The 9,543-nt window shown below is 40.2% G+C and overlaps 1 protein-coding gene across 1 annotated transcript in view; it reads left to right on the forward strand.

Moving 5' to 3' along the window:
• Positions 1-3,107: 3,107 nt before the first annotated feature.
• Positions 3,108-9,543, forward strand: part of LOC138036620 (uncharacterized) — a 16,426-nt gene continuing 9,990 nt past the window's right edge. The window contains exons 1-2 of the mRNA XM_068882753.1: positions 3,108-3,250; positions 8,825-8,909. Coding sequence (XP_068738854.1) covers positions 3,173-3,250; positions 8,825-8,909 — 163 coding nt within the window. The 5' untranslated portion in view covers positions 3,108-3,172. The remainder of the gene's footprint in view (positions 3,251-8,824; positions 8,910-9,543) is intronic.

Here is a 9,543-nt window from a genome sequence, read left to right on the forward strand (position 1 = left end):
GGCCGATTTTTGTACCGAAAAACTTCCGTTTTTTTGTTTTTGTGTCTGTTGCGGTTCGTGGTTTTTCCTGTTTGTTAGCATTTGGCTTTTGGTTTTCGGCCAAAATACAAGCAGTTTTTTCCGGATCTGGTATCCAACGCCGTTTTCGATTTTGCCTGTTTGTTTTTGGTTTTTGGTTTCCTCAACGGCGAGCGCGTGCCGCGTGAGTTCTCAAATAGGCTCCACGGAAGAAAGTCAAGAAGCGATTGTTGACGACTGTGTCCCCTTTTTATGAAGATAGGAAAGAGGGGGAGGGGGGGGGGAGGGGGGGAGGGGAGGAGGAGGAAAGAATTTCAGAAAAAAACAAGTTCAGGTGCAAAGTGCATGTGTTTGGTAAGTCAATGGAATCAGTAATCAGTATCATGAGTTACATTTCAATGAAAGGACTGAAAGCCTAATCAACCATAGATCATTTGGTGCAACTATGAAGCAACGGCGTGAAGCGCTCAACACACTGGGCTGCGTATTATCACACCAGTTGAAGATCCTGGTACCCTAAGCTCAACACCACAGTGTCTCTTTAAAATGTACCGTTGATGACACTTTTACTCGCGGCCAACGTTTCTTTACATGACTGTGAAATCTTGCTCATCTGGGCCTCAGTGATCGATGTTGCGTTAAAAGTCAGCGGCGGGGGTGTTGCACGCACCAACTCCAGCAAACTTCGGGCAACAATGTTGCAGGTTTTTGAAGCGATTTAAAAACCTGAAACATGTTGCCGCAACAAATGTTGTATTTAAAATCTCCCTGTGCGCCATGTTACACGAGACAACTTTTAACGCAAACAACGTTGCGTCAAAAATGCTGAGTATTTTAATTAATCTTAGAATTAGCTTATTACAGTTGGCATAGGTCGCACTTGGCAAATTTTTGGAAAACTTTGTCTACCTTGCAGTAGAAATCTGTCATCAGGAGACATTGCCAAGTGCGACCCCAAGTTTTCCGGTTGGAAAAAAACTTTGCAAAACAGAAAAACATCAAAGATGCCGAAGTGCTTGGGTGGGGCAGGCAGATTTTGGAAAACTCGAGCTAAACAATAGGAATCACAGCGGTAACTGTCAGTGCTTTTCAGTGAAACGCGATCAATCTGAAACACGATCAGTTTGAAATAAACGCGGGAATTTTCAGACCTTCGCGCTTTCATTATGGACGGACGAGGTTATTACTTTCCTTCGTCATTTCAAGGCTTTTATGAAAACTCTTTGCGGGCGAGCACTTCATAAGCCTATAACCCTGCGCAGTTTCAAGGTCATCTCTTCGGGAACTCTCTTCCTGTGAGCCAAATGCAGAATTCGGGGGCAAGCATTTCAGAAGCTTATAATAATCCGCCGAGCGAAATGCAGTCTTCGCAGGCAAGCACTTCATCTTCCCCATCCTCGTCTCCTGAAACTGTAGAGGGAGGAATTCAATAAAGAAAGCAGTACATAGAAAAAACAAGGACTGAAATAACACACTATCAAAGGATCTGAATCAATTTAATTTCTTTTTTGAGGTTGTCAATACAAGGGAGAATGAAAAAGGGGAAACTAGAGTCTGGGCTCCTCTTCGAATGACGATTTTAGAGAGAAGAAGCAACTTCGTTTCATGCCTGTGACTTGGCAGAGTAAAAATAATTTTCAAAAATCAGGGCCCACAGTACACTTAGCCAGCGATATTCTGTATAATAATAATTATATATGAAGTACCCACTTGTAAAGATGGCGATCAAAACAAACTGGAGACAGAAACCCTACTTTTCACAAGGAATAATAGGCGCAGTGGTGCTTTTTGTACCGCTTTTATCGCAGAAATGGATGCATTTTTACCTCTTTTATCGCAATTTGGGCGGCAATTTGGGGAATGGATAAAGGCTGATTTTTATCACGTTTTAAAGTTTGCACATCGATCGACGATTAGAGAGGTTGGCACCAAGGATTCACATCAACGAAATGTTCTAAAATGTGGAGGGAAGGTAGGCACCTCTGAGCTTTTTTGAAAGAATTAGAGAGCTCAAGGAACTGTAACAGCCGTTCGTAAAATGTGTTGTTTGCGGCACGTTGGCGAACTTTCGAAAGACCAAAACTACCGTAAATAATGATATGGTACGTACACTTTACATTTAGAGGTCGGCAAATGTCGTGTATGCCACTTTAGATCTGACATTTCCACTTCTTCAATTTTCTCCATACATTTCTCTATAACGATCGGCGGCCATTCTTAGAGAGCGGAAGGTCTGGGTCGAGTCTGGGCGTCCGCCATTTTGTCTTAAATTTCTGGTAATGAGTTTCCGGAAATTTAATGTACTCATTGCGAATTTCGTAGAGGGCTTCTACCACATTTTGTACGGCCTCAATTGCGGTTGCTTTTCCAACATTGAAAGACGGTCTAATGGTTACATATGAGTTCCCATGACCCAGGCGATAGAGTCCCAATGCTAGTATTTTCTCTGGCGGCAACGGGTCTCTAAATCGCGAAGGTTGCCGTACTAAACGGTGACCCAACAAGTTTAATATGCGGTTTTCCGGTTGCGGTTTCCAATTTTCGTGGTTTTAGCCGGCAAAGGTGAAAACTTTTCTCAAGTTAATGTTATTGCCGTAGATATATACTGGACGCGTTAAGTTTTTAAACAGTGAACATTATAGTGGTTCAGTTACGGTTCGCATTTTTCGGAGTAACTTGATAAAAAAATATAGCAACACATGCATCGGATTACGAGGAATTCAATACAAGATAAAGACATACGACTATCAATGAAGGTTGCAAAACCTGAGACGAGGCGCGCTATGCATGCCTTTCGACAGAGAGTCTTTAGTATATCATCACATTGTTGGAAAGTTAAATTTTCATTTTATAAGGAGAGCCGAGAAAATGCAAATTGCTGAAATTCCATAAGCTTAGTTTGAAATAACAGATGTTAATACAATCACTTTGGGAAAAGCGACAGCAAGAATTAATTGTCAGTATTGTGATTGGCTGATGGATGGCAGTCAGAGTTAATTAACTCTGATGGCAGCTAAATTTGTGCGTGGCCTAATTGGTTCGCGCTTTCCTGATGTAATTTTAACCTACACCACTCAAATCATTAAGGTTCCGTAGGGTGCGGATGTTTATTTGTTCTTGAACTACTAACGGACTACGAAGCGCAAATATCGCCATGGCTGTCTTAGTACGCAGTTGTTGCTGCGGCTGTAAACTGAAAACTGGAGTTTTGCTGCTTGCCATCTTTAGCGTGGTAAGTAAAAGCTTGGCATGAGTTTTCTGGACGGATTTCTTTGTCTTCTGTTAAAATTGAGCTAACTTAAATTCTAGTGCGTTGGTGCCTCTTTCTTGACGATCTGCAGTTCAAGGAATTGCAGAAAAGTTTTCTACCTGTTAGATGTAGGTAAAACTGAATTTAAAATACAGAAAATCAGCAGCTAGCCACAAAAAGTACAAGCGCTTTACGACTGTTTTACGAGATTGCCGTGTGAGAATCTCAAAGATCAGATGCCTGCTTGATAGTACGTTTGAACTGCCCAATAGAGCCAGCATTTATTAAGTGTTGGGGCTATATAACAGAACGCTACAACAGAACTTCGTTTCAGATAATTTGTATTGGGTTTTCAGAGTAAGTTTACCCTCAAAGTTTCTCAAGGAGGGGGCTTTGGGATTTTCGGTTTTGGTCATTCTTAAGGCCGATTTTTGTACCGAAAAACTTCCGTTTTTCTGTTTTTGTGTCTGTTGCGGTTCGTGGTTTTTCCTGTTTGTTAGCATTTGGCTTTTGGTTTTCGGCCAAAATACAAGCAGTTTTTTCCGGATCTGGTATCCAACGCAGTTTTCGGTTTTGCCTGTTTGTTTTTGGTTTTTGGTTTCCTCAACGGCGAGCGCGTGCCTCGTGAGTTCTCAAATAGGCTCCAAACGCAAACGTCATGATTGAGAGGAATGCGTGACAATCCTCACCCTCTGCGTAGAGATGCTTTTGATCTTGGACCTTGACCTTGCTTGTTCCTAAGGGTTTTAGGTGGCGAAATACGGCGACCACCGTGTCTGCAACGGATGAAAGTCAAGAAACAATTGTGAACGACTGTGTCCCTTTTTTATGAAGATAGGAAAGAGGGGGGGGGGGGGGGGGAGGGGAAGAAGAATTTCAGGAAAAAACAAGTTCAGGTGCAAAGTGCATGTATTTGGTAAGTCAATGGAATCAGTATCATGAGTTACATTTCAATGAAAGGACTGAAAGTCTAATCGACCATAAAAAATCCTTGTTGATCAGTTGTCTGGCCGTCAAATATCTAATAGCTTATGACAAGGGATGCATATAGGAAGACTTAATTGCCATGAAAATTCGCGTCATCTAAAGTGAATATGTCGAATCTTGAATATGCCAGATCATTTGGTGCAACTATGAAGCTGCGGCGTGAAGCACGCTACACACTGGGCTGCGTATTATCACACCAGTCGAAGACCCTGGTACCCTAAGCTTAACACCACAGTGTGTCTTTAAAATGTACCGTTGATAACACCTTTACTTGCGGCCAACGTTTCTTTACATGACTGTGAAATCTTGCTCATCTGGGCCTCAGCAATGATATGGTGCAGCAATAGGACAAAGTTCAGTGCGGCAGGAGACAACAATGGCTAAGTACGGGATATTGCCAATATTTCTTCAACAACGCTACCTTGAATTTGGTGATAAGGCGCATGTGAACTTCAGGCAAAGTGGAGATCTGAACAAAGGAGAAGAGGAAGAAGCCAGTAACTCTAAGGAAGACCAGTTCTTCGACGAAAGCAATGACGAAGCTAAGACTTTAACATTAGTACCGATTACAGAAATTCAAGAGGCCATGCAGCAGGTTGATTTATACCCTGGATGCCAGAGGTTTTTTCTTTCTTAGAGCGACTGAATAGCGAGTCGCGAAGCGGCGAAGAAAACCTGTGGTATAAGCAGTCGAGAACCTCATTTCCTTCCCCCGTTTGATTGACATGGAAAAAACTACGAGACATAACCTACCAATCAGCATCTTTGGTTCCCACGGTACACTCATCTTATTTACTCCGATGTCAAATTCAAAAATTCAATGTTCTATAAATCTTTGATGTTGAATATAAAAATAACTCAAATTTGAAATTCGGAAACCCAATAATAAAAATAATAATAATAATAATAATAATAATAATAATAATAATAATAATAATAGTATGAAACAAAATTAGATTAAATTAAATTAAAGTTAAAAAAAGAAAATAGAACCCACTGAACTTTTTCTGCCTTCAAAGCCTCGATTTCCGGAACTTTGCAGGGTTTCAATTATGGCCACAGTCGAGAAATCTGGTTGACAGCAATTGAAAACCTGTTTGAACTACTTCCTGTTGCTAAACCAATCGGAGTACTCGTTAGAACTGCCAAGTTCCTGGAACCAATCGAATTGCTAGGGTCAAAATCTGACTCTGGGAATATGAAAGGGCATCCCATTGGACCGGCTTTCTCAAAGAATTCAACGGCCTGTACGAAAGGTTTTTCCTCGCCTACTTCGTCGCTCTGAGAGAGAGAGAGAGAGAAAAACCTCTGACAGCCACGGCAGATCAGTTAGGGGCATCTATAAATTTTCTGTTTGGAGCAAGGTCGCAATATGGAAGTTCGATAATCGACTCCTGTTTTAAAAACCTAAGTCAAGTACTTTTTCTTACCACTGTAGAAGTCACACTAAGTTGACGATAGCCACCAAAAAGGTAACAAACTGTGCAATTGCATGTTAGACCATTTTGTGGTCAATACAGGTAGCAGCTGACTTATTTCTGCAAGATTTTAATCGAATCTCTAAATTCACGTCTAAATTCTCAAAAGTATTGATTTTCGACAGTAGTTTTCAGAGCTATTGGGTAGTGAGCGTTTTGCGACTGCGAAATCCCGAATTTAAACAAAGACTAATAGATCTGCCTGGTTCACAAATAGCATCCACAATCATGGTTTATTCCTATCCTCAAGGTGCCACTATCAGATCGATTAAGGTTTTGGAAAACCGGGTTTATAATAGACTTCAATGCCCCCCCCCCCCCCCTATCCCCTTCTTCCCACTCAAGTTATATACTGTTCATCAATGCGTTGAGTTGAAGATATTCCGGGGCAAGAAATATGCAGGGAAATATATTTCACGACAATATTTCATATGTTATGTATGCCATGTATAACAACCAGTCGAAATCTGTGAAGAATTTATCCGTTTTCTCCTCTGTCAGATATCGGAAAATTTACGAAATAGCGTCTTTCCTGTCACTCCCCTGCTAAGTATTGTGTTTGTGCCTAAAGACTTCTGTGCATATCTTTGGTAGGTTTCAGAGGGTATTAGAAAAACTTAGATTTCATCCAGTGGACACAGTAGAACATTTAATGAACCTGCAATGGCGTCAAAGTCGATGTGACGCAAACTCCGTTTTAGTAGATCTTGAAACAAAATATACCTTACGGCGCTTAAGAATGGAACGTCGATTGGATAAACAAGACAGACGATGAAAAATAAATATCTGGAATCTTTTCCTTAAACAACGGAGCAAAAAATGAACAATAAACGTTCTTTCAAATAATTCTTGACTAACAAGACTTAGTCAAATGTCCATGAAGACTGTGCAGAGTTGAGTACAAATAAATATAAATAGACAGACAACAGAGATCACAGATCCACTCAAGGTGTTCGATTCCTTCTGTCTCCATATCCAACCGGAAAAAAATTAACAGAGAATTTTCCATTTGGTTTCAGTGTTTACATAAAATTACATTAAGTAGAATATTGGAAATAGAGCTCACTTTGATACGGCTGGACGAAGCTCATTACTTGTCACTTTTTAAGATTCTTCAGAAGAGGGTTTTATCCTGAACTATTGTGAGAAATTTATTTTGTTGCGTATGGCAGATTGACACGGAGTTGGTTTCTTGTTTTTACCCACGCAATAAAATAGGTATGTTTTATTTTTTTATTATTTTTTATTTTTATTTTGCCTCTGATAGCAAATATGTTGTTTCAATAAAATGTTTCGCTGGAGAAGGTTTTTTGAGATCTTTCGACCTTTGTGAATTCATCGTGTAGTGCAATATTCAAGCTCAACTAATTTGTATACCTGGGATGAAATTTGACACGCCCCAAGCAGTTTTCATAAAGATGAAAGAAAGTTTTAGCCGTGTTTTTTTCTGGCGAATGATAAATAGGTGGCTGTAGTTTCTAGCGTCAGGAAAGGATCTGTTTTGTCACTATGTTGTAAAAGTTACTATTTTTGGGAAGCCAAAAATATATCTTTAGGTTCAGTTAAATATTAAAACAAAATCAAAAAATAGGTACGCATTGCGTACGTGTGGCATTGTAGTAACTTGACACAGTGCTTGATTCCATAACTATTAACTGCGCTGCATTTTGTTTTGTAGGACGTAATATGTAGCTCTAATATTACACAAAAAAGCTCAGATACCAGCAATAAGAATAACTGAGCAACCTATAATGCTAACAAAGTGTGAGATGAATCGTACGGGTTATAAATTTCCTATGTATTTTCGCTAAAACGGGCAGTCAACACTCGTCTCGTTCTCGTCCTTATCTAAACGTCCCTATTTTTCTCGGCTGTTGAAACAAGAGCCGAAAAATATGTCTGCTCGACGCAGGCTAGACAGGACATAACAAAATAATCAACGTGAGAACATGTGAGCCAAAGGGTCACTGGTGGCACAATTTCTGGGTGACCCCTCAAATGGTCTAAATGACACCCCCTCTTGAGAAAAAATAACTGGAGCGGTGCAGTTCAATATTACCCAACTCAGTGCCTTCTATTTTTGTGTTACACGTACCACAGGCAACCCACTTTACGTTTCTGGAGCGTCTAGTTTATTCCAAGTAAATAGTTCGTCTTGATTAATGATATTTTTAGCTTCTTGCTGTTGATTTTCTCAGTAGTAATGTGAATGTGACTTCATGGCCTCACGCTAGAATCGGGTTATCTAAATGTCCTCACAAAGGAGCGAAGACATCGACATCAAATATCAAAAGAGGATCGACTAGAACGAACTCCAGAAGTTCAAGGAAGATAGAGACTGACCATGGCCACAAACCAAAACACGCTGAAGAAATCAGAAGAACTACTGAAGCAATTTAAGGCAAAAACAGAAAAACGCCTCCAAAGAGCATAAAGATCTGCTATGAGACGCAGAAAAAATGCAAACAAAACTTTTAAAAAGCCAGCTTTCTCATTGATACATGGCGCAACGTAACAGGCTTTCAAATACAAAATGATCCGGGGCCAGGATCAAACCTTTAAACCTGAAAAGCACTCGCTTCTACCACCGATAAACATTGGTTGAGTGTAGAATCAAACTGGTGCAAAAGCGTGAGACCATAAGATCACATTGACATTACTGCTGAGAAAATCAACACCAAGAAACTGAAAATATTGTTATCAAGACGAACTATTTTCTTGGAAAAAACGTATCACAGCAATATAGAGATCCAAATGCAAAGTCTCATAGGACAAAAGCCATTGCTAAATGAAATTATACAGGAACCGCCTAGAAGAGACGCCCATTTAAATGTGTATTCAAGAGAGCAAAATTATAACAAAGGTAACGAAAACCAGTCGTGTAGGCCTGTCAACCCCATTTAACACTTGCGTGTGGATAAAGGGTTTGGTTAGCCTTTCCATGAAAATGAAGGGCTTCGAAGAGAGTTTTCCGTATTCTGTCCGTGCGAAATTGGGGTGAGAAGTTAAGGGAACGCGGCTTGTAGCCGGGGCTAGTTGGTTCGCACAGCGTGCACATTCGTTACCATTTTGTACTTATATGTTATAATAGATTGGTGGCGGATATGGGATCTATTCATCCTTCGACAAAGCAAGTAAAGAGTCATCATCGCCTGTCTTCTCGAAGTATTCCGACGGTAAGTGGGATGGCAATCCTCACTAAATCAAACTTATATTTAATAGCACGGCAGAGCAGTTTCCAATTGGAATGCCACGAAATCAACAGCAAAGTCATTTCACAAACAAGTCCCATCGCGCAAAAATAGTGCCGCGACGGGACCTCATCGGAGATCGAACTCGTAACGTTACATGTAACTTACAGTATCCCGAGCACTCAACCTCGTCCCCAGGGCCTGGGGACAAGGTTGTTCGAGCACTAATAAGTCGAGTTTGCAGGGTCTTGCTTTTGCTTTTCATTGCTCGAAAAGTTTGAAAAGCGAGAATATTAAAGGTGTCAATTTAAGCGCCTTTATTTTCGTCATGGCAAGCAAAGTTACGGAACTTTTGTTCAATGCAATTCTTACTGCAATTTCCATGTTTCCAGAATTAATCCTTGACACTGTTGGATAAAAATCGAGAGCTCAAACAAAGAAGACGAAAGTGACGAAAAAGTTATCAAAAAATATATCTTTGCATTAATCTAACAACTTTTTGTGATTATTTCAAGTCGTCTGGCATGAAAAATGGTGTACATACTTTCCATGAATAAAATTGGTGGGAACTTTGTTGATATTTAGAGAGAAGATCGAAATGGTATCTTCAGATGTTCAC

This window comes from Montipora capricornis, unplaced genomic scaffold (genome assembly GCF_036669925.1).
Source record: "Montipora capricornis isolate CH-2021 unplaced genomic scaffold, ASM3666992v2 scaffold_491, whole genome shotgun sequence".
In the NCBI taxonomy this organism is placed as follows: Eukaryota; Metazoa; Cnidaria; class Anthozoa; order Scleractinia; family Acroporidae; genus Montipora; species Montipora capricornis.